The following is a 27821-nucleotide window of genomic DNA, read 5'->3' on the forward strand; positions in this document are numbered from 1 at the left end:
TGTTTTGGTGCGCTGGAATCACTTGTTGCTCATAAAGGACATCTTCATTTTGACCAATATAGTAAACAAGATATTCCGTTGTCAGAATGTGGTGCAGATTTCTTTTAATAGTACTCGCTTGTGCAGTTTGCTGTACAGGTAAGACTTAATTCTTTTCTTTATTTTGAATTACTGTTTAAGACTTTTTTCTGTAAAAATTAAATGTAAAGTTTAACTTTTTATTTTCATTGTAAGACATAACATTTTTTATCTATAATATAAAAGGCAAAAATCTGTTTAAATGTATGTATGTATGTATGTATGCATGTATGTATGTATGTATGTATGTATGTATGTATGTATGTAGAAAAAGCAGCTCTGTTGATGGAATGTGGAAACACTTACTAACAATGGTAAAAGACTAGAACGGAAGACTGCAATTTTGGCTAAGGAATTTCAAAAATACAATGTAGACATTGCTGCACTCTCTGAGACACGTTTCGCAAGTGAGGATCATCTGGTTGAGCGTGAGTCAGGCTACACGATCTTCTGGTCTGGGTTAGAGTTAGGGTTAGGGTTAGGGTCTGGTAGATTTGAAAAGGAGAGGCGTGAGGCTGGTATTGGCTTTGCAGTTAAGAACTTCTTAATCAAGAAGATCGAACAGCCAGTAGGCATAAATGATCGTGCAATGAGATTGAGAATGTCCCTTGCTGCTGGTCGTTACATGAATGTTCTTTTTGTCTATACAGACTCTTACTTCATCTGAAGACGATATTACTTCCTTTTATCATATGCTTAGATCTGTTATCACCGGTTTGCCAAGTGCTGAGAGTTTGGTGGTTCTTGGTGACTTCAACGCATGGATTGGATCAGAAAATGAGACTTGGTCTTCATTGGGTCCATATGGCATTGATAGAGTCAATTCAAATTGTATGCTGCACCTCCATCGCTGCAGTGAACTAAATCTTGTTATCACCAACACATTTCCCACCAGAAAAACAAGGAGACCTGATTCCATCTCCAGTCTAAACATGGCCATTTGCTTGATTACATACTGTGTAGACGTGGTGATCTTGGACATTTTTGCAAAGTTAGAGTAATGCGTTGTTCCGACTGTGGTATTGTTTATTTAATGGTCAGAGCTAAACTGAAAATTACAGTTCGCAAAAAGCCGTTTCAATGGAGTCAAAGCACCTAAGCGTATTGATATTTCCAAATTGAATGATCCAGTTGTACGAAGTTCCTAGAAATCTGTTTTCAACCAAGTGTATTTCTTAGATTGTGATTGAGAGATAGTAAGACATACACTATACCAAAAAGGTGTTAAAGTTTTTGGATTGAAGGTTCCCAAACATCGAGATTGGTTTGCTGATAATTCCAATCAAATTAACCTTCAAATTGAAAGAAAACGGAAAGCTTATTCGAAACTTCTTAACTCTTCACTTTTGAATAGGCCAGCTTTTGCTGCCTCCTTCTCTTCTTCGGTTCAGTGTTGTGTGCGCTGAATAAAAAACAAATGGTGATCTGACCTCTCCAGAGAGATACAGATTGCCTACGAGCATAGAGATATCAAGACATTTTACACTTTGCTTCATCAGGCATATGGTCCAGAATCCTCTTCAACTACACCAACCTATGGCGAAGGATGGGAAAACCCTGCTAAAACCTCCGGTGAAATTATGCATTGATGGCATGAACACTTTCATGATCTTTTTCACAATCCATCCAATGTTGATTTTGCTGCAATAGAAAGTATCCCTCAATGTTTCTTTTGTCCGGAACTTGATGCTGTACCGACTCTTGTGGAAACAGTTGACGGTATTAAACAGATAAACTCGAACAAAGCCTCTGGGTGGGATGGCATTCCTGTTGAACTGCTGAAACATGGCCGTGTCAATGTACATTGTGTGGTGCACTCTTTGATACTGTTATACTGTGATACTGATACTGTTAGTATGGCAGGGTGACCCGTTTGCCCATGATTGGGTAGATATCATCCTGGTTATGTTGTACAAAGGAAAGGGTACATGGTCTGATTGTGGAAATTATCGAGGTATCTCGCTGCTGACTGCGGTTGGAATGGTAATTGCGCGGCTCTTGCTAAACCGATTGGAAAAGTATATATGTCCTGATATCCTTCCGGAATCCCAGTCTGGTTTTAGAAGTGGGCGAGGTACCGTGGATATGGTGTTTTCTGCTCGATAGTTTTTGGTATTGAGCAGCGTATGCCCGTTTGCCAGGTGTTTGTGGACTTAACCAATACATTTGACACAGTCAACCGTGAGGCTCTCTGGAAAGTGCTAGAAAATTTTGGCTGTACACTTACTTTGACGGAAAAGTTCAAGCAACTTCATCGTAGTATGAAAGGTCGCGTCAACTTCAATGGTCGGCTTTCGGAAGAATTCCCCATTGATAATGGTGTCAAGCAGGGTGATATAGCTGCACCAACATTGTTTTCGCTCTATCTGACTGCTGTGCTCTGGTATGGTTTCCACGATTGCGATATGGGTGTTTATATTAGATTGCGAACGACTGGAAAGGTGTTCAACCTCAGAAGATTAAAAGCCAAAACACTTGTTAATGATGGGCGTGTTAGGGAACTGTTGTATGCTGATGATGCTGACCTGGTAACACACTCCCCAGTAGATATGCAACTAGTGATGGATCTCTTTACGAAAGCTTTACCTGCTTTGGACTGACCTTTAGCATTAAGAAAACTAAAGTCATGTACACTCCAACTCCTGATGATCTGTATGTGAAACCTGATATCTTCGTCTGTGGAAAGCGCCCTGAAATCGTAAAAAATTTTGTTTACTTTGGTAGTACCTTATCAAATGATGGCACTTTTGATGTGGAATTAAGGCAGAGAATCAGCAAGGCATCAGATGCTTTTGGAAGATTACAAGATAGAGTCTGGTCTGACGGTGATCTAATTCTAACAACTAAAATTTCAGTATATCAAGCATGTGTAGTACCATCACTACTCTTTGTCTCTGAAACATGGACCTTGTTCCGATCACATATAGAATTGATCGAGAGGTTCCATCAGCACTGCCTTAGACACATTCTTGGTTTAAAGTGGAATAGCTTTGCCCCTGATACATATGTCTTAAAAAAGGCCAAAACAACCAGTATTGCTACTATTGTTATTAAGAACCGGATGCGTTAGGCGGGTCATCTTATCCGGCTTGAAGACTATCGATTCCCAAAACAGTTGTTCTATGATAAGCTCTTTCTTGGAAAAAGACCCCAGCACAAACCCCTAAAGACGTTTTCGTGATAACATCAAGGAGAGTCTGGCGAGATTTCATATTCCTGTTCACAGTTGGAAGTCCCTAGCGTTTGATCGCAAGCCGTAAAGGACACTGATATATAGGGCGCAGAACACTTTGAAGCAGCCAAAATAGACCGAGCGAAGCTTAAGAAAGCATGTAGAAAATGCCAAACCTTGCCGCCCAACCACGGAGATCTCTGGATCTATAAGGTGTGTGATCGGGATCTGTTGTCTAAGGCAGGTTTTGTTAATCACACGATGATACAGGTTTCTTTGCTGTTAGTTTTTCCAAACCAGTGAGCGTTTTCAGTGTCATGTCTGCTAGAGGGTGTGCAAGTTGCTGCCAGGGCTGAAAGGGCACATGGACTTTTAATGACTGAGGGGGTGGCACTCGTCCAACAAGACGTTGCAATCAACATCATGTATGTATGTATGTATGCATGTATGTATGTATGTATGTCTCGCATAAACTTTCGACAGAGGCGATGGATTTTCACGAGATTTGATATCGTTTTGAAATTTGACCCTTTGGACGACAAATATCGAAAAATTGGCCAAAAACATGAATTCCTTCACCCTCAACTGGGCACTTTCTTACAGGGAGTCTGTTGCCAAGGTCGCTGGAAAGATGGTGGCATCCTTCTACCGCTCCAGAAGATATCTCACTAATGATGCAATTCTCTATCTATATAAAAGCCAAGTATGTCCAAGGATGGAATACTGCTGCCATATCTGGGCAGGAGCTGCTAAAAACAGCCTATCCTGCCTTGACAGAGTACAAAATAGACTTCGTGGCTTAGTGGGGGAATGCCCTTTTCTCTACCCTGCAACCTCTCTCCCACAGAAGAGACGTTGCGAGCCTATCCTTGTTTTATCGTTATTTCCATGGCAGGTGCTCGTCTGAACTCCAATCTCTGGTCCCCCCTCGCCAATCTTTCACGAAAAACACCCGTCTAGCCGAATCCACTATGAAAAATTTCCCCCACTCTTTATCTGTGCCTAAATCAAAACGTGGATTCCATGAACAAAGCTTCTTTCTTAGAACTGCATGCCTGTGGAACTCTGTTCCGTCTGCCTACTTCCCACCTGACTACAACTATGATGTGTTCAAGTCCAACGTTAACAAATTCCTAATGAGCCGCCCCCTTAAGTAATCACTTCATCAAATCTCCACACTAACGTAATGTACTTGCAATAACCCTTATCCCTGAGTGGCTTCCGGGCCTTGATAAGTGGTGACCTCTGTGTAAAAAAAAGGGAGGGGTAGCAAAAAATCGTTCCTTCGTGACAATTTAGTAAAACACGCTTGCACAAAAAACGTTCTTTCTTGAATTAGTTTAAATATTTAAAAAAACGAGATAATTTCACTTACACGGTTATAGACCAGTCGGTATAGTAGCAGCGTCGTTATCTTAAATTTTCACGTCCGAGCATAGATATCAGATATATATTTTTTCGATTTTTTTAAGTTTTAATATTGAAACAGGGTTATTTATGCCAATTTTGTTCGTTTTTTTTCTATCACGTTCGCTGTTTTTTTTTTGTTTTTTTTTCCGATTTTTTAAGAAGTTTTAACATCGTTCGCTTATTCTTTATTTTGCATCACGTTCGCTGTTTTCTTTTTTTCATAATATTTAAACAATGTTCGCTTATTCTTTATTTTCCATTTTGTCTTGATTTACTCTCCACACACACACACACCTCCAAAGATCCGAGCAACGCTGGGTACCCCCGCTAGTTAAATATAAGGCATAACTTTTTTTATTTTATTAAATATAAGGCATAACTTTTTTTTATTTTATTAAATATAAGGCATAACATTTTTTATTTTATTAAATATAAGGCATAACATTTTTTATTTTATTAAATATAAGGCATAACATTTTTATTTTATTAAATATAAGGCATAACATTTTTTATTTTATTAAATATAAGGCATAACATTTTTTATTTTATTAAATATAAGGCATAACTTTTTTATTTTATTAAATACAAGGCATAACTTTTTTTATTTTATTAAATATACGGCATAACTTTTTTATTTTAGTAAATATAAGGCATAACTTTTTTATTTTAGTAAATATAAGGCATAACTTTTTTATTTTAGTAAATATAAGGCATAACTTTTTTATTTTATTAAATATAAGGCATAACTTTTTTATTTTATTAAATATAAGGCATAACTTTTTTATTTTATTAAATATAAGCATAACTTTTTTATTTTATTAAATATAAGGCATAACTTTTTTATTTTATTAAATATAAGGAATAACATTTTTTATTTTATTAAATATAAGGCATAACTTTGTTTTATTGAATATAATGCATAACATTTTTTATTTTATTAAATATAAGGAATAACTTTTTTTTATTTATTAAATATAAGGGATAACATTTTTTACTTTATTAAATATAAGGCATAACATTTTATTTTATTAGATACTAGCCTGGGTGCTCGGCGTTGCTCGGGTGTTTTGAGATGTGTGTTAAGCAAAAAGAAGGGTAATACACAGGTAAGCTCGAACCCGTACCGCGAAGCAGGAAAAAAAAACGGAAAAAAATGACGTCTTTGCTGTTGCGCCATCACCATCCCGGAAGTTACGCAGGTTTAAATTAAGGCTAGACAATCGTAAAGAGAGGATGACTTTCGAAAATATTAGCGTAAAAAACGATCCCTTCCCTGTAGAAAAGTGCCCAGTTGAGGGTGAAGAAATTACAGTTTTCGGCCAATTTTTACGTATTTGTTGTCTGAGAAATGATACCGATCTCGTGAAAATCCGTCACCACTGTCGAAAGTTTTATACATGCATACATACATACACACATACATACATACATACATTTAAACAGAAAGATGATATTTATATTATAGATAAGACCTAACTGTATTCTTTTACTAAATATAAGGCATAACTTTTTTATTAAATATAAGCTATAAATATTTTCGTTTTTATTAAATATAAGGCATAACATTTTTATTTATTAAATATATAAGGCATACGTTTTGTTTTATTAAATATAAGGCAATTTTTTTATTTTATTGAATATAAAGCATAACTGCTTTCATTTATTTAATATAAGGCATATTTTTTTATTCTATTAAATATAAGATATAACTTTTCCTTTTATTAAATATAACTTTTTTTTCTCGACAAGCGGGTACATAAACCATTCCTTCACATATTTACGAGTAAAAAAACAATAAGACTTTGTCTAGTCCTCGAACGAAATCATTTCCAGTGGTGAAATGAAGCCAGAATAAAGATAGCAAGACAAACAGTATAAAATGAATTATAGAAAAACCACCATTCTAAATAAAAAGTCAAAGTTCGTTTAACTCATCAGAAATAGTGATAATATTTTATTTATGTAAAATTAAGTTACTGGCGCAATTTTATGATTTTGGTATGAACACTGATCCGAACACTGGCGACGCATATTTTGTTCCTACATTTTTAGCGGCGAATATACAATAGCTACTGTTAGAAATTAATTCCAACTCATTATTTGAAAATATTTTTTAAATCTCTACAATTACACAAACGCAACTTTGTGTGTGAGTTCGTTCCTTATAGACTCCGAAACGCATGAACAGATTTTCTTCAAAATTTATAGAACTTTAGTGTATAAGTCTGGAAGTGATCTTAGTAAACTTTTGTCTCAGAATACCCCCGATAATTACCGATAATCGAAACCATTATTTTAATTTATCTATCATCGATAAAGCCATTTTTCCATGTCGTCGCTTAGCAATAATGATAGAACAACGGGTCGTGAAAATTCTTCTGCAGGAAAGTTGACAGCGTATTTTTTTGTTTCCTTTTTTGTTTTGTTTTGCTTTTTGTTTTTGTTGCATGACGTGGTGAATAGGTTAAAACTCCGCACGTAAATTTCTTAGTTTTTTTTTTTTTTCATTAACTGCCAAGAATTTTATAAAACTTTAAAATTTACGCTTTATTGGGTTTTTTTAGGGGGGGGTCTTTTTGCGTCACGTGGTCTGTAGGTTCAAACCCCGCGCGTAAATTTCGTAATGTTTTTTTTTTTTTTTGTAAACTGGAAAGAAGTTTATTTATAAGATTGGAAAATTTACATGTGTGTGTATATTTTTAAAATATCTATTATTTTTGCAATATAAAACTGGAATATTACTGTACTTTAATTAAACTTTATAATTGATTATAGAAAAACAAGATCGTAAACTAAGCAAAGATGATTTCTTCGTCGAAATAAAAAGTTGCTATAAAATCACATACATTGTACGTAGGGGTTTAGCTTTCGGTCCTTAACTTTAAAAATCAATACATACTGAGCATCAATAGATTTCTATTGCTAAGGCATGCATTCTTATAGCTTAACTATAAAATAGATATTTATTAGCTACAAACTTCTAATTAGATTTAAAGCGATCCACGTTAAATAGCAATCTCTATATCTTTCTTTCCCTTGGATGGGCGAAAGTATTATAATACAAAAACTGAGCCGATACTCTTTGTTATGCAAAATACAATTTTGAATTTTAAACAAAAGGCGAAAATATTTTTCTTCATTAGAAGTAAGAAGAAATTTATTAAGAAATACACTTTATATCTACAATTTCTATATGAGTGTATCTACTATAAATATGTCCATATTTCTATGTATACTAAATTATAGTCTGAATATATTTTACTTCCAGATATACCCGTACTGAATTGTACTTCAAATCATAGGTATGTCGCTACTTTACACTTTATTGAATAGATACATTTTCTTATCCGTTTTATCGTCTTAAATCTCTAGAGTTCGGGCATCAAATTTTATTTTAATTCCTAATATCAATTTAATCATACTTAAACATGTTATCGTATTCTTAAACTAATATATGAACAATATGTTAACCAAATATTAACTCATCCATCTCAAACCAACCAGTTTGCAACTGGTTGGTTTGAAATGGCGGCGTTACAAGTTATTGCTTCCACTGCATTAATTTTTACTTATAGCCTCTTCCAGTAACAATGAAATGAAAAGCATAGTAATGTCCTTTTTAATTATTCTGAGGAGTGTGATTTTTCAGTAGGCATATAACCTTTAACAACTAACCCATTAACATAATCTACCTAATTTGTAGCCGAAGATGTGCAGCTGTCATTGAGAGCAAGAGCTCATTTACTAAATATTGATTGTATACTAGCCGACAGTCCGGCATTGCTTGGTCGCAAAATTTGCATAAATATTATATTTTAATTCATACAGAAACTGAGACATGTTCATGCAAGTATTATGTTTTTATTAAACAGTTCAGTTCTTGTAAGTAAAAAAAAAATACTCGAGCTGAGATCAAAACCAAAACCTAAAGACAGTGAGTCACTTACGATAACCATTAGGCCAGCTTGACACGATTTAAAAAGTCGCAGAAATACATGGTTTAGACCCTGGTGCGGGGCAAACTCTCTCGGTGCTGATGGACCCGTAAATCTTCTCAGGTCATCCGTCTAAGAGAAAGAAAAACTCTGAAGCTAAACCTGTGCTACTGACCTCATACGTTTTGGCACCAAACAAAGGGGATGGAAGCCTCTTCAGTCCTGGACAGCGACCTTCCTAGAGCTGGTGACTCAAACAAATAACCGGTTTGCAAACCTAAACTGCTTAAGGAGTAGATAGGCTCTGTCTATCGTCCGGCTTTCATGCTCCTTCTTTGCCTATTAGCCAGGCACAGAGGTGCATCACAGGGACTCGACAAACATCCAGTGGTCGACCTTGTTTGCTGACAAGGGCAATAAACGTCGTTCCCCGCTCCCGCCACATCCCATCTCCTAAAACTGGGCACTTTGGGAGTGCTTGAGTACTATCTATGCCAATGCAATTGTGATTGGATTGAGTTTTGTCTGATGAGTTGAGGGTACTAAATTGACAATTTCTAACTGCTGTTTCCGACTGATAGTACAAATGCCCTAACTTTTTCGTAATGTTAGAGTGGCTGCTTCATCATTAGTTGTGTAATATCGGGATGGTTTTAGTTCCATGTCGCGCATGGAAAAAAGACTCCTGCAGATGATAGGTCGGCTGATGGTCTACTTGTGTTGCATGTACAACCACTTTGCCCAGCAGATCTCACTCTAAAAATGAAACTTTTAAATTAAATAAAATGGCAGTTTAATCAAAAATTACGATTAACCCATGCTTAAACTCAAACAAAACCAATTTGAATCCTCCCTTAAGGCTTGCATTCACGAATATACGCGGGCTTAGAACTAATTTACATGATGTCGAATCATTTTCCTAACAAACACCCCCGAGATCTTAGCGCTAAGGGAAAATAATCTACACTCCTCCATCCCCTCTAACCACTTTAACATGCTTGGTTATCTCCCACTTTTCCGTAAACACTCAGACAGACATATGCACAGACTTGGAGTCTATATTCGTAACACCCTCCCCTTGACTAGAGAAACAAAACTACGAATCAGACGACCATGTCTTTATTTGCTTTAGACTTAACATGCATATATGAATATTAATTACTTGTATTTTCTCTATCGCTCTCCCTCGACTCAGAACTGAATCCTAATAAACAAAGTCTCTGACAGCATAGATACAGCACTCTCCCTCGTTACTAGCGCACAAGTACATGTATTTGGTAACTTTAATGCCCACCACAGTAATTGGCTTGGCTTCTCTACTTACACAGACGCAGCTGGTAACATAACACACACACATATATATATATATATATATATATATATATATATATATATATATATATATATATATATATATAAGGCTTTTGACAGGGTATGGCACGATGGTCTTCTCGGGTAAATCAGATCATACGGTATCACTGGATTAATTCTTAACGTAAATAAAGCTTTCTTAAATAAGAGAAGAAGTTGTCCTAGACGTTTTTACATCTAAACAATATGATATAAATGCGGACGTCTCAGAGGTCTATCCTTGGATCTTAATTATTCCTAATATTCAATATCCTAATGGTCACATTCAATGCTGCCAAGACTAAGCTTATTTCCTTCAATAATTACAAGAAATCTTTTCAACCACCAATAGCTATGGCTAAAGATACATTACTTGAAAGAACTTCTTTCAAACTCCTTGGCTTGACGTTTACAAGGAACATGAGTTGGAACAGATAGATTGAGAACATTGCCAGGGCCGCTGCGAGGAAGGTGGGCTCTCTATACCATGCTAGAAAGTTACTTATACCAGAAAGTATTCTGTATCTCTACAAAGCCTCCATTCGCCCATGTATGGTGTACTGTTGTCACAATAAGCCTGGTGCATCTGCTACTAGTCTCTCGCTCCTGGACAGCGTTCAAAAGAGAGTCGCCAACCTGATAGGTCCTGAACTGTCATCTAAGTGTCAGCCTCTGTCCTACCGACGAAATGTTGCTTCGCTTTGATTGTTCCATAAGTATTTTAATGGTGGATGTTCTGACGAATTACAAGCTCTTGTACCATCTCGACGTAAACACCCCCGACAAACCCGACAAGCAGCAAAATCCCACCCCTACACAGTAGAGATCCCAAGATATAATAGTTTCTTCCCCGGAACTGCGAGACTTTGGTATTCCCTTCCAGTGTTCCTGATTTTTCAACTGCACTGACACACAAACGTTCAAGTGTAATGTAAACAGACATCTTGCAGCTCAACTCCCTACATGATGAAAATGGAATAAAAATCCTTAAGATAAATTAATAAATCTTATAAAGACATTTAATTCAATAAAGCTTATAAGGCCATTTAAATAAAAGAAAGCTAATAAAATCATTTGCATAAATAAATAAATTATAAAAACATTTAAATAAATAATGCTTATAAAGTCATTTACATAAGAAAGCGTATAGAGTCATGTACATATAGCTTATAAAAAAATTCGCATAAATAAAATATGATAATAAAGTTTTAAAAACATTTAAATTAATAAAGTATCGCATCTACTGAAAACTGCCTATTCACCTAATTACACATGACTCAAAAATTGCTGTCTTATACATACTATATTGCACTTACATCTTAACCCTCCTATCATCTAAAATAGTTTGGGCACAACTCGTAGCTCAATTCTTAATACCTACTCATACTGTAACATTATCCTAGACCTAAGCTAACATAAATAAAATAAATAAAAAAGGAAAGACTCAAACCACATTATCTCCTCCCTAACAAGCCTTCTTACAATCATATTTGCTTACACTGCATGAGCTCCACTCACCCCCTTTATCCAGTAACAATGAAATAGCAATGTCCCTAAATCACTTTGAGCGGTGTAACTAATTAGCAGAGATATAACCTCCACAAACTAACCCAGTAACATTAACTAACCACGCTGGGTCGCAGAAATACCTGTGATGCATGTGTGATATTCTGCATAACCTCCTGTTCGGCTTCCCCTAACCTAACTGAAACTCGTTAAAAAATGATGACAGTACAATCTAATAAAAATAAGCTTAAACCAGGCTTAGGGTCAAACAAATCCAACTTGCCTCCTCCCTTGAGGCTTGCCTTCACAAATATCCGTGGGCTTAGAACTAATTTAGTTGATGTTGAAGCATTTCTCCTAACAAATACCACGGATATCTTAGCACTAAGTGAGACTAACCTACACTCCTCCATCCCCTCTAACTACTTTAACATGCCTGGATATCTCCCACTCTGCCGTAAGGACCCTGACAGACACATGCACGGACTTGGAGTTTACATTCGTAATACCCTTCTGCTGACTAGAGAAACAAACCTAGAATCGGATGATCAAGCCGTTATGTGCTTTAGACTAAACATGCAACACAACATTAGCTACTTTATTTTCTCTACCGCCCTCCCTCGATCCAGGACTGCACGATAATAAACAAAGTCTCTGACAGCATAGACACGGCACTCTCCCTCGACACTAGCGCACAAATACATGTATTTGGTGACTTTATTGTCCACCACAAACACTGGCTTGGATTCTCTACTTACACAGATGCAGCGGGCAGCACAACTCATAGCTTCACTATATCTCACTCCCTATCACAAATTGTTACATTTCCAACCCGTTTCCCTGACCAGGAAGAACAACAAGCATCACTTCTAGATCTGTTTTTGACCACAGTTCCCGATGATTGCATAACAAAGGCCCACAACCCACTCGGGAACGCTGATCATGCAGTGATAATGGTTGAAATCGCTCTAAAATCTAGAACCAAAACTGAAGAGCCGGTGCTCAAAACAACGAGATATTATAAAAAGGCTGACTGGGAAGCCATCAGTGAACTAATCAGAGACGCCCCATGGGGAAATATTTTTCTCTCTCTGCTGAACAGTTTGCAAACGAGACCACTGAATGGTTCAAAACTGCAATCTCATGCGGAAATTTTATAGTAAGCACCACTCTCCCTAATGGTTTACTTCGACTTGCGCAACTGCCATTGCTCAAAAGCAGCATGCATACCGCAGATTTAACCGACATAAGTCCAGTTCAAACAGACTGAAATATATAGAAGCTAGAAATAACGTTAAGAAAGAAATAGCGACAGAAATAACGTTAAGAAAGAAATAGCGACAGCTAAGAGAGAATTTACGGAAACCACTAAAAAACGCATCGAAGCACAAAAACTAGGAACTCGAGACTTCTGGAAAATCTACAATAGTATAGTAAATAATGGGCAATCAACAATTCCCCCACTAACCAACAATCACGAGGTTGTCTCCTCAGCAACCGAGAAGGCTAACATGCTTGCCAGTCGGTTTGCCTCAAACTCCACACTGGACCCTTCCAACCACCCCATACCTAACTTTCCTATGCGGACAGACGCCATGCTAGACGATCTGAAAACCACCCCTGCTCAACTACATGCTATCATAAAAAACCTTGACACCTTGACAAGCATGTGGACCCGATCTCATCCCAGCTTTCCTATTAATAAAATGCTCAGCCGAAGTAGCTCCAGTTCTCTCCAAACTCTACAACAAATGCCTTAATGAATCTTGCTTTCCGGGCTGTTGGAAAACTGCTTCTGTTGTACCAGTATTCAAGAATTCTGGCGAAAGAACTGACCCAGTAAATTATCGCCCCATTAGCCTCCTCCCACTTTTTGCCAAAATATTTGAGACCTTAACTAACCATGCTCTAGTCCATCACCTTACAGATACTAAACTTCTGACTGACCAACAATATGGATTTAGACAAGCCCGTTCCACAGCAGACATCCTAACTGTAATCTCTGAACGTATATACCATTAGCTGGACAAAAGGGTCTCCTCAGGAAAATTAGATCATACAGTATCACTGGTAGAATACTTAACATAATTAAATCCTTCTTAGATAAGAGAAAAATCCAGGTTTTCCTCGACGGTCATACATCTAAACAATATGATATAAATGCGGGAGTGCCCCAGGGTTCTATCCTTTGACCTCTATTGTTCCTGATATTCATAAATGACCTTCCCGACAAAATTGCTTCTGAGATGTGTATATATGCTGATGACACTACACTCTATAACAGGCACGACAGGAAGACGAATGAACACCTTTCTAAAGAAATGGCAGAAACACTAGAGGAAGACCTCCAGTCTGTGGTGGAATGGGGACAAAAATGGTTGGGCCCGTTCAATGCCGCCAAGACTAAACTAGTTTCATTCAATAATTACAAGAAACCCTTTCTACCACCTATAGCAATGGCCAACGACTCTTTATCTGAGAGTACATCTTTCAAACTCCTTGGCCTAACGCTCACAGGAAACATGAGTTGGAACAATTACATTGAAGGCATTACCAGAGCCACTGCAAGAAAGGTGGGCTTTTTCTACCGTGCTAGACAACTACTAACACCCAAAAGTATCCTGTACCTCTATAAGGCAACCATTCGTCCATGTATGGAGTATTGCTGTCACGTTTGGGCTGGTGCATCTGCTACTAGTCTCTCGCTTCTTGACAAGGTTCAAAAGAGAGTCGCAAAACTGATAGGCCCTGAAATGGCATCTAAGCTTCAACCTCTGTCCCATCGACGAAATGTTGCATCCCTCTGCCTTTTCTACGAGTATTTTTATGGTAAATGATCTTACGAACTGCAAACACTCGATAAACCAGACAGGCAGCTAAATCCCACCCCCATACTGTAGAGATCTCTAGATGTAAAAGATCTTTCTACTCCAATATTTTCTTCCCCAGAACCGCTAGACTTTGAAATTTCATTCCAGGTCCCTGCTTCCCTAACAGTACTGACGTGCAGAAGTTCAAGTGTAACGTGAACCGACATCTTGCTGCCCAAATCCCTACATAGTACCCCAAGTTGGTGCCCCTGATAGTAGCCCACTACACCAAAGTGGCAATCTGCCTTGTTTGAAGTGAAAATGTAATTAAAAAAATAAAAATGCAATATAAAAATAACTAATGAAGGTAATTAATTAAATACAGTTGATTAAATTAATTGAATACAGATAATTAATCAAATACACATTTAAATAAATAAAGTTATTAAGGCATTTAACTTAATAAAGTTATAAAGACTTTTAAATAAGTAAAGTTATAAAGAAATTAAAATAAATAAAGTAATGAAGACATTTAACTAAATAAAGCTTGTTCAGTCATTCATATAAATAAAGCTTATAAGGTCATTTTCATAAATAAATAAAGATTCTAAAGAAATTTTAATAAATAAAGTTCTTTATGTATTTAAATAAATAAATAAATAAATAAAGATATGAAGACATTTAAAAAATAAATAAAGCGTTAACAGTAAATATGCATATGTGATGACACGCAGGCCATGGGAGGACATTTTTTGACAAGCATGTTGCGAAGCTCTCGCGTTAACTACACATTGAAGCATGGAACATTTATATTCGTTATGAACAATTCTTTCTTCGACTTCAATTACATTTTAAAAGTATTGTTTTACCTTAAAGGTTACGAAGATAAGTATTCGTGCGATTTTACTGGGACATGGTGCAATTGGTTGCATGATAACGTGGCCGGAAATTGCAACTGGGAATTAAAAGATGATGAAATTCAGGGAAATAAAGGTAAGGAACGTTTAATTATTTTGTTTTGTTTTAATCTAATTCATCGTTCTATTTTATTTAAAATGTATTTCCATTTTATTTTAATTGTATTTCTATTTTATTTTAATTGTATTTCTATTTTATTTTAATTGTATTTCTATTTTATTTTAAATGTATTTATATTTTATTTTAATTGTATTTCTATTTTATTTAAAATGTATTTCTATTTTATTTTAATTGTATTTCTATTTTATTTTAATTGTATTTCTATTTTATTTTAATTGTATTTCTTTTTTATTTTAATTGTATTTATATTTTATTTTAATTGTATTTCTATTTTATTTTAATTGTATTTCTATTTTATTTTAATTGTATTTCTATTTTATTTTAATTGTATTTCTATTTTATTTTAATTGTATTTCTATTTTATTTTAATTGTATTTCTTTTTTATTTTAATTGTATTTATATTTTATTTTAATTGTATTTCTTTTTTATTTTAATTGTATTTATATTTTATTTTAATTGTATTTCTATTTTATTTTAATTGTATTTCTATTTTATTTTAATTGTATTTCTATTTTATTTTAATTGTATTTCTATTTTATTTTAATTGTATTTCTATTTTATTTAAAATGTATTTCCATTTTATTTTAATTGTATTTCTATTTTATTTTAATTGTATTTCTATTTTATTTTAATTGTATTTCTATTTTATTTTAATTGTATTTCCATTTTATTTTAATTGTATTTCTATTTTATTTTAATTGTATTTCTATTTTATTTTAATTGTATTTCTATTTTATTTTAATTGTATTTCTATTTTATTTTAATTGTATTTCTATTTTATTTAAAATGTATTTACATTTTATTTTAATTGTATTTCTATTTTATTTTAATTGTATTTCTATTTTATTTTAATTGTATTTCTATTTTATTTTAATTGTATTTCCATTTTATTTTAATTGTATTTCTATTTTATTTTAATTGTATTTCTATTTTATTTTAATTGTATTTCCATTTTATTTTAATTGTATTTTTATTTTATTTTAATTGTATTTCTATTTTATTTAAAATGTATTTCCATTTTATTTTAATTGTATTTCTATTTTATTTTAATTGTATTTCTATTTTATTTTAATTGTATTTCTATTTTATTTTAATTGTATTTCTATTTTATTTAAATTGTATTTCTATTTTATTTTAATTGTATTTCCATTTTATTTTAATTGTATTTCTATTTTATTTTAAATATATTTCTATTTTATTTTAATTGTATTTCTATTTTATATTAATTGTATTTCTATTTTATTTTAAATGTATTTCTATTTTATTTTAATTGTATTTCTATTTTATTTTAAATGTATTTCCATTTTATTTTAATTGTATTTCTATTTTATTTTAATTGTATTTCTATTTTATTTTAATTGTATTTCCATTTTATTTTAATTGTATTTCTATTTTATTTTAAATGTATTTCTATTTTATTTTAATTGTATTTCTATTTTATTTTAATTGTATTTCTATTTTATTTTAAATGTATTTCTATTTTATTTTAATTGTATTTCTATTTTATTTTAAATGTATTTCTATTTTATTTTAATTGTATTTCTATTTTATTTAAATTTCATTTTTCATTTTTTATCTATATTTTTATTTTATTTTTTTTTTTGCATATTTTATTTTTATTTTGTTCTTTAGGTTGCCAAATATACAAACTGAAAATTCGTTTTATCTTTATGACACTGTGATAAATGTAACTTAACTTGAATGCCTACTGGAGAGAACTTGAATGCTTACTAAACACTATACTCGAGTGTCTAAGGTCTCTTTGTATATGGGGGTTTGTCAAAACAACCTGGAATGAAGATACTTTGCTTTGCAAGTAAACTCTTTACTAAATATTCCGAGTAGCATAGTATTCACAGCTCAAATAAGATCTCCTCGGTGCGATGAACTCATACTGGCTTTTACAATGAATAGTGCACCTTCTCCAATTACATTTTCTTCAAGTAACAACATGAAACTGGAAACTCCACCAGACTAGATGAATTCTTGTCCTGGAATCAAGTAAGGCCAAGAAACAACAAGAAGATATACTATAACATATTTGAATGTCAATTGGAAAAAATTATGTTCGCAACTTTTTACAAACTGAGTGTTTGTGATGTAAAGGGGAGCTTAAACGAGATAGTCAAATATATATCTGTATCTCATATAGAGTTCAAGTGTTACACCAAAGAAGGGACCCTTTAATTTCTAGGAACTTCGACTGAAGTAAAATGAGCCTAGCTAAACACTTACTTCATGATAAATTTAAACCTAAAATTACACTATAGAAATGTATATCTAACTCATACACCATACTAAAACACACACATAATACATTCGTCTAAAGCATCCAACATATTAGATTTTATTTAAAAAGCGCAGTATATAATATATATCTTAAAAACCATATTATATTATACTTAATCTTGTTTAAAATGTACGCTATTGAATTTCATCTAAAAATATAAATTCGACTTTAAGCAAACAACATTAATTCGACGTAAAACGTACGCACCTTCGATTGGAAACATGATTTAACGTTAATTTTACTGAAAAACATATTGGATTGAGTACAAACAAAAGTTGAATTAAAAACTTATATCCAACTTATTTTTATTTAAAACGAAAGCCAGCGGAATTAATGACAAAATTCAGCCTGCGAAACTATAAAAATTCTATTTTAAAATTAAGCCAACGAAACGAATAAAAAAAACTATTTCAGGTTAAAGACAATAAAGACAAAATTTCTATTTCAGTTTTAAGTTCTCGAGACCAATAAAATTTTATTTAAAGTTAAACCCATAATACGAAAAAAGTTTTATTTAAATTTTAACCCATGATACGAAATTGTTTTATTTAAAGTTAGACCTATGATAGCAACAAACTTTTATTGAAATTTAAATCCATGACAGCAAAAAAAAATGTATTTAAAGTTAAGACCTTAATACCAATGAAATTTAAGACTAACGCAAATACTATTCTTAAAGTAATGCTATGGGGTTAGCCGATAGACCTGGTTTAGAGTTAATGGACTTATCCAGTAACTATAAATACAGTTCCATTTCCAACGTTATTAGGCAGCAGTTCGTCGCGTTTATTTGGCCACCCGTTCCAATCGCGTATATATCTCAGATGAGATTTTCATCTTGATAATCAATCCGGTAGAAGCTGAGTCATTTCGATGACCTTTTATCTGGCGAGATGAGGTATTCGTTGCTGAGTGTTCCAGGAGGTCCACCCTCCCAGGCCTTGTCGCGCGTCTTTATGGTGAAATAAGTTTTGTAGTTTATTGGTTGAGGCGCCGCTACCCATGAATGCTGATTGGGTTGTCAAGACATTTTTTACAAAGTCTGTGCTCCTCCTTTAGAAACACTGGCTAAAATCTCCTCATCTTCCGACCTTGTGTCGCCTGTTCCAGCGTGCGAAAGGAAGTAAATAATCATGAGGTGTACTTCTATAACATGGTTTTACTAATGGACTTTTTTGTTAACTATACCACTGTGCCTTGATTATTACTGGCCTGCGAGGTTACAACTATCAGAAAGTCGAAAAACTGAAAACTCACGCCTAAACCTTGTAGGGCGACCGACGTAGAGATCGTTTTCTAAACATATTTGGACGCATATGAAATAAGATGCGTGCGTCCATTCAATTTGCGCCTTCAGCGACGATAATTCTATTTTAAACTGGAGTATGACATAGCGACGAACGGAATAGACTTTTTTTGTATAGATGCATGGGCGTATCTAAAGAAGGATCTAGTTTTCATTCAATTTCATTGCCATTACTAATAACAACCTACGCCTTTTATGGTCCTTGGTCTAACAATAGCAGGCAACATGAATTGGAACAAATAAATCGAAGATGTTGGCAAAGCTGCTGCAAATAAGGTGGTATCCCTCTACCGTGTTATAAAATTACTAACACTAAAGAGTTTCTTATATCTTTACAAAGCCACAAATTCGTCCATGTCACATCTGAACTGGTACATCTAACACTAATTTCTCACTCTTAGACATGTCCCAAAAGCAAGTATCAAATCTAATAGGTCTAGCACTGTCGGCTAAGCTCCAACCTCTGTCTCATCGCTGTAACATTGCATCCCTCTGCCTGTTTTACAAGTACTTTAATGGAATACCAGCGACTAACCTGACAAGTCGTAAAATGTCATCCCTTCACTATTGAGGTCTCTAGACGCCGGAAAACTTTCTACTCTAATATATATATATATATATATATATATATATATATATATATATATATATATATATATATATATATATTTACTCAGATTGCAAGACTTTGGAATTCTCTCCCTGTTTCTTGCTTCCCTGATTGAACTAACCTGCAGAATGTAAAATGTAATATGAACAGCTGTATCGCTGCTCAACTCACCAGTCTCCTGTGAGACATAATCCAAATAATAGCCGTTTACGTTCCAAGCGGCAATAATATGTCTTGTTTGTGTTGAAAAAGAGTAACATAAAAAGTTCGTAGTTTCTAAAAATCTGTATTTTTGTATCCATTTTTTTTCGTTGTTTTTCCGCAGGATACGTCGTCTTAGAGGGAAGCGATAATTGTCGCGCAACCTTGAGATGGGTGTTTCTCTGGTTCCCAGTGAATCCCAAAAGATTAACATTTAACTATTATGTGACTGGACCAGGTCCGTATTCATTGAACGTTACATCAGAAAAAAACCACCAACCAGAATGGACGTGTCAAATTCAACCAGGACCAGAAAAGCGTGTCGGTTATGCGAATCCGTTCAGACTATCGGTAAGAATTTTAGGGAAATATTTTAGAACCATCATCATTTTCGAAATCATATTATTTAGTTGATCCACACTATATATACTGTTTTTTGGGGGGGGTCGATTTTCTTATTTTATTCTAGCTGAGGTGTAGGCATCTTACTGTATGCCAGAACGTTACCCGTCATCTCATACATTCTAACCGAAAGATCCTTTTAAGATTCTAACCTCCCCTTTAAGTGCATTTGCTTGAATCTCTCTCGCACTTGGTTCACCGGGCATATTTATCAAGTAGTTTTTTTAAATTCTATATTATAATTATTAGAATGATGTAGATCTTCCTAAGATTCCAGTTTCTTTTCATGTCGTACATAAGAATTTTGTATTTCGTTATCTTTCCCCTCTTTGCTTTGTTTAATCCAGCATCACTGGAGACTAACTTCTACTAAAGTTGTTTCTTTCTCCTTCTTATCCCATATTACTTTGTCAGGTTTAATAGCTCTGTTTTAAAGGTATTTATTCACATATTCACAGCGGATGGTGTATTACTTTTTCAATACTGTTATTTTCTGGTACGTGTTCTCAGGACTTGCTGCTACATTCGATAAACAACTTTTTACAGATGCTTGCGTGGACATATTTATATGTAAATATATGTGTGTAAAGGTAATTTATAGCAGACAATACCATGCAGATGTGTAACGGATAAATACGAGCTGAAGAAAAATGACATGTAAAGGAGAAATTAGTTTATTCTTTTATTGATATAGTGTTATATGTCACACATAATTATTTAATCTAGCCGTAAAAGAGAATCCGGAATTAATGTTCTTCAAAATATATATGCATGTTTCAGCTCTGATTTCTTTTGTAATCCAACGTCACCAGACAGTCTTTTTTTAGAGTAAATGATATAAAACCATAAATAGAAGCTCGTCCGAGCTTCAATTTATGGCCCAACCTTTGGCAAACCTTTGCTAAAACCACTCGTCTTGCTTCAATAACTATCAATATTTTCCTCCACTCTCTATTAGTACCTAAATCAAAACGCAAATTCCATGAACCAGGCTTTATTTCGAGATTTGTCCGCCTGTGGAGATCTGTCCCCCTGGCCTGCTATCCAGCTGACTACAATATGTCCATCTTCAAGTCCAGTGTGAACAAGTTCTTGTTGAGCCGTCCCCTCTAAATAAACTATTTCTACCCTATTTCCTCAACTATTACTACGCTCATTAACCTGTGTATCTGTGTATGATTTTCGGGATTTAATAAATGGTAATTTTCTTGTTGAGTTTTTACTATTTTCCGTTTTTTCTTCAGAATGTACTCATCATCAGCGCCAAAGTTGCAGCCGGTTCTCAGCTGATCATCACACAAGTGTGGAATGGTAACACAATTATTTTCATAATTAAACTAGAAACGTGACTCGGTGTTGCTCCGCGGGTAGAATAGCAGTACCAAAGTAACCAAAAACACAAATTGCAATAGAATTGGTGAGAAAATTCACAATTCTTGCTGCAATATGCAGCAACCATAGTTTCCCAAGATTTCCAGTACTCTCCGTCTTTTTCGATAACATTTCCAAATGATTTTGCGTTATCAAAACAGCCGAGTGCCATCACCTTCTAGCAACAACTATCGGTCTTTCGCATTAATGTTGTGATAGTGTTACGAGAAAAGGTCGCCTGTTCTTGTAAGTAAGTAAAAATGAGATAGGAAATTCGAACCTGGGAAGCTAGGTTTGGAATTAAAATTCAGGAGACTTCCGATCATAAGTTTAAAATAAATAATACAGATATGGTATTGAAAAGAAGTCGTTGTTTAGAAATGTTATTGAAAAAGGAATTTGATGATTCAATTCTGTTTATGAAAAATTAAATTAAATTGAGGTTATCTAGATCCGAACAATAGAAAATGTTAAACATATTTGAAAGTAGGTTAAGCCGAAAAGAGGTTAGAACAATTCGGTCTACAGACATGTGAGGAACGGTGCATGTTTTAGACACGTGAGGCATGTCAGGCCACGGGATCAATATGCACGTTTGTTGGCCATGCAATGACGTCATGGCTAAGAGATGAGTTGTCAATATAGTTAGAGCTTTAGTGAGACAAACAGTAAGTGCCGAGTCAGTGCCGAGGCAGGGTTGAGAGAGGGTCGGACAGGGTCAGTCGGACATGAGTCAGAAGGAACCCACCTTTGGAGGCGAAAGGTTGCAAGTTGAAATAATGTAAGACTTTGAATTCCTTGATGCGAAATCATTGACCGGTCAAGAAATAAAGGACGTCATCATATTTTGTAACTATTGTCTTGTGTTATGTCATTCTACAAACAAGGTATTGTGAATTTGTATTTATAGAACTTGTGTTCCACTCATCTTTATAATGAACTTTGTGTATGAACGCATATAAGTAATGTGTCTTCATCATCTTAAGAATGTTTCCACTCTCGGCTATTATACGTAATGACTCTTCCTTCTTTATGATAAAAGAACTGATAATTCTCATCTCAAAAAGGAATATATTTTATAGGAACAGAACGTTTAAATGTATCTCTCTTCTATATAGCCCCTCTCAATGTGTATTACATGTTCTCGACTCTGTATTTAAATATGGCTAATATATATCTCTAACTCATCAATATGAACACTCAACAAATATATAATTCATCATCTTAATAAGACAATTACATAGTAGTAGTAGTAGTAGTAGTAGTAGTAGTAGTAGTGAATTATTATTTACTGGCTAGGAGTTTTCACACATGCAATCATCAAAGTATTTTCTTTGGAAACAACCTGTGGTTTTTCTTTGGAGTCTGAATGGCAATAAGTTTCCCCATATATCCAGTACGTTCTACCTCTTTCGATACCATTTGTAGATGTTATTTTTGTCTTCCATAAAAATGACCGGAATTGTACTCATTACGAAAACAAAAAAATTTTACATTCCAAGGTCAAAAGCTATGAATTGCGCAATGCAAAATAATAAAGAAGAATGTGGTATCTTTATGTTTATGATTCCAGAAATGTCGATTAATGACGATACAAGAGAAACATAAACAACAGAAAACAGAATAGAGCTGTCCCTCCACTAAAAATCTCTCTTTCAATGAACAAATAAATTCGTCTCTGGTTTGATTTTGAGAATAGCGACAAAAGAATTGTAAGTGTGTATATTTGATTTTAGCAATCATTTGAAGTGCTGCTATAAATTATATACACATTCAATAACGCAACAAAGGCTGCTACATAGTAGATGGGCTCCCTCTACCCCACTAGAAGCGATCAGAGAAAAGAAACTATCAGGACAATCTCTAGTATATGGGTGGAATCATTAAGGGGTGCACACAAGTATAGTTCATCGAAGCACATTCAGTGGAAATATTGACAACACAGGCAATGCGGCAGAGGATGACGTTTCACACACAATACGAGATTTATTAGGTTTGGATTATTTTCTGAAAATGTAAAATGATTATACCTCGATTGTTTATTGAAAAGTTTGTTTAAAAACATTGAGAAATTTTTTAGTAGAAAAAGCGAAGGACTCTGATGTTTATATTTGTCTAAAGATGCCGCATACGACGGTCAAGTTAAACCGGAGTCGTCGACCGAAAGCTGTCGCTTTTGTTTCTCAGTCTGAAAACTGTTGTTTAGAGTTAAAATTTGTGTGAAAAAGAAAAAACAAACAACAACAAAAAAAGAAATTTATTTCTTTTGTTTTCATTTAATTTTACTCTATATAAAAAAAAAATCTCGCATTGTTCTTGGCTTTTAATTTTACCTTATAATTTTCTTCAACAATGCTTCAAGCAAACTACAATCTACTTATATATATATATTTTTATATATATATATATTTATATATATTTATATATAACTACTTCATTTACTCACATAAAGTTAATATACGAAAGTATAGGTTTATGCGTAAACTTTAAGTATTTACTTCAGAAGTGCTCAATACGTAGGTAGAGCTAGTTAGTAATTTATAAAATATATATGGCGATTAAGCTACACTGAATATTCGGCGTTATTACTATATATATATATATATATATATATATATATATATATATATATATATATATATATATATATATATTAGTGTTCAGACGATTAATCGGAAAATCGGAGGTACTGGAATCAAAAAAATGTGTGACTTTTTCCGATGCCAAAAGCGATTCTTTTAATTGTCTTATTTATTTGATTTTGTTTAAAACAAAAGTTTTTGGTGTGCGCAAGCTTTAAATGGTAATGTTTACAAAAGATTATGTGGTCATGGAACTTACTAGGCTGGCAAGAATATATATTCCAAAATTCATAACGATCGATTGAAAAAATTATTTTTAAAATTAAAATCTATATGGTAATAACATTTTCAAAAACTGATGTGCTCCTGTTACCCCGTCTGATTGCTAGAGTGTATATTCTATATTCATAATTGCTTTCTTGGATCCGTTTATTAGTTTAAGATAGTATCTTCTACACACACACACACACACACACACACACACACACACACACACACACACATGAACATGTGTGTGTAAAACTTTTAAAACTTTTTATATTAGATCCTTGGTGGACGTTTCAAAACTTTTAAATCTAAGCCGTTCGTTAGAAAACTCAATTACCATCACCGCATTAATCTATCTATCTATCTATCTATCTATCTATCTATAAAAGTGACAGTGCCTGTGTGCCTGTCTATGTGTGTACATTTCTCTATCAAACTATTCAGTCAATTTTTAATCTACAGACTCTAAATTTGACATAGGGGTATTGAGATTAGAAAAATGTTTTAAATTGGTTTTCAGCCAGAAATTTGGCTATCAAGGGGTCAAAGTTCAACGATTTGACTTCTGAAAACATTACCAAACTCCTCCGCATATTTTGGGTCTAAACACTTGAAATTTTAGATGCAGGCTATATGGACATGGATATAACTTTTTTTATTTAGTTTGAGCCGAAAACAATAAATATTAAGAGATCAAAATTGGGGTCAAATTTAAAAAAAAATAGTTGACCTTTGCGGTATCTACCGGTTTAAACATTTTAAATGTTACATAAAGTATATTAAGACATAGGTCAAACTTTGTAATCAGTTTTTGGCCGAAATTTTCACTGCCAAAGCGGTCAAAGTTGAAAATATTTTACATTTATGGCCTTTAGCCATTTATTCAGCCAATTTGGGGTCTAAACATTTGAAATTATAAATAAAGGGCATTCGGACATGCAGCAAGCTTTTTAATCAGGTTTTCGGCGAAAATTTGGCTGCCAAAAAGTCAAAGTTGGAAGAGTTGACCGTTGCAGACTCTACCAACTATATATATATATATATATATATATATATATATATATATATATATATATATATATATATATATATATAATTGTGAACACTACATAGGGACCGAGCAACGCCGGGCTTAACTGCTAGTTTGCTAATAAAACATTACGTTAACTTTAATATTATTGAACATTAATCAGTTGTTTGCCATTTAAATATGTTTGGGGGATTTAAAAACAAAGGACTGTTACTAGTTTTTCTCGTGGCTTCTTTCCAGCAGTGTTGATCAAACTTTACTTCCCATAAAAAAAAAAACAAGAGCAAAAATGTTCAGAATATTGGATCTAGTTTTTTACTCTAAATTATATATATTCGCATACCTTATATATAGAGAAGTATAAACTGCAGGGTATTTAAAAAATTCGATGTCACAACTACGGGTTATTGATTAGGGATTATAAGTGTAATTCATATTTGTAAGTTTTCGTAAACATATGGTTTTAGAGCTACGAGCTACTGAATCCAATAGTGAGAAACATGTGATTGTGCATGCTTATTTCTGAATATGCGATGGATAAATGTTATCTTTATAACAGTCATAGGTAAAATAAGCCTGGGTCTGGTGTTGCCACATAGCTTAAGAAAGCACACAAATTATTCGAAACATATAAAAAGATTGGAGCTCAGAAGATACCAGCGTAATGATCGCCCAGAGCTCTTTTCATAGCCAATAAGGGTGACCGGATCGGCATCCTGCGAATAATATTTCAGATAACAGAAGAAAAACACAGGTAAATAAGAAAAACACTATTCAACGCAAATGAAATTACAAATGATGTACAATTACAACATTACACACATAGAAAATGTATTACATTATATAATTCAAACGATTAATTCTTGATATAATCTAATTTTAATAAATATTTTTGCAGATTTGCAAGGACACACTGCACAATCTAAATGCCCACAGTTTCCTTCTGCGAATACAACCAAACGTAAGTATTATTTAATATATATATATATATGTATGTATGTATGTGTGTATATATGCATATATATGTATATATATGTATGTATATGTATGTATATATATGTATATATATATACACCTATGTATATATATATATGTATATAGAAGAAAATTAAAATTATACGGAGAGAAGAGTATATTATGTATACGTATAGGAAGTTTTAAAATATATATAGCAATTAAGCTACACAGAATGAGGCAGCATTAGCCAACAACTACTGGGAGCTAAAAGATAGTACAGCGGAAAGCCAGCACATGCAGAAACCTAGACGACTTATGTAGTCTGTTTGAATCGGAAATTAGCTATCCTAACTTTTAAAGAATTGCAAGAGTGAAATAGTAAACGTATTTATAAATAAAAGTAGACTCTACCTTAGGATATAATGGCAAAACAAAATTAATATAATAATGATGAACTACTGCTGCTGCTACTACTACTACTACTAATAGTAATAATAATAATAATAATAATAATAATAATAATAATAATAATAATAATTTGATAATAACTAATAAATAAACAAGTACATAACAGATATTCTAGTATAACATGAAATGTAAAAAAAACATCCAGGGAAAAACGTCGAGATATATAAAAACAAAAGCAACATCAATTTCATACAATAGCCTGACGAATCCTCACGAGGATGAAACGCAGAAAATTTTGTGTAGCTTAACTTACTACTTAGCTCTAGTTTTATCGAGAACTGTCGAAATAAATACTGAAAATAATTACATAAAAGTTTATATGTATATGCATAAAAAATTATATATATATATATATACATATATATATATATATATATATATATATATATATATATATATATATATATAAACGAAATTAATCTAAGTTAAGTCTGAAAGTACTGAGGACTATTCGTTCAATTATTTGTGATATATCTTCTTAAATTCAAAAACTACAATATATTGTAATGCGCAATTGCTCAGGTTTACACTACCTGCCGTGTCCATGTTTGAACTAAAATCTGACGAAGGAAAACTTTCCGAAATATCATACTATACAGAAATTTCATGTGACTATATTGACACAATTAAGGGCACAATGCAAAGTCAAAAGTTAAAAAAATAAATATATTTTGTATTAATAAATGGTGAGTCCGCACATATTATTCCACAGTTATTGATTTACTTCCGTTTCTGTCAATTTGTTACACCTTTGCATTTTATTGCCTTATATAAATTACCTTTATATACAATAAATATTATTTTTACTTTCAGCAATTTGCCCCATCGAGTGTTATGAACGCTATGCGCATAAACTTGTGTAGTTTATTTGTAAACAAATAAATGCGCTAAATATGGACCCAAATGCTGTCGACAGTTTTCTACTTTCATCTCGATCTGATCAAACTCAAAAAGGTCGAACTGATTCCTTTCGGTTCAATAAAGAATATCTCATGTCATTTTATTCTTTTTAAATAAAACTTTTTTATTACTTTTTA

General features: G+C 33.4%; 1 protein-coding gene across 1 annotated transcript; it reads left to right on the forward strand.

Moving 5' to 3' along the window:
• Positions 1–27821, forward strand: LOC145293345 (uncharacterized). The gene is made up of 6 exons (XM_080139986.1): positions 1–138; positions 15138–15254; positions 19832–20058; positions 21354–21420; positions 26258–26320; positions 27598–27821. Exons 1-6 carry the CDS (start codon positions 87–89, stop codon positions 27645–27647), a joined length of 576 nt encoding a protein of 191 aa, XP_079996112.1. The 5' UTR covers positions 1–86; the 3' UTR covers positions 27648–27821.

Source organism: Euprymna scolopes, chromosome 14, assembly GCF_053919585.1.
Source record: "Euprymna scolopes isolate OS-2025 chromosome 14, ASM5391958v1, whole genome shotgun sequence".
Taxonomy (NCBI): Eukaryota; Metazoa; Mollusca; class Cephalopoda; order Sepiida; family Sepiolidae; genus Euprymna; species Euprymna scolopes.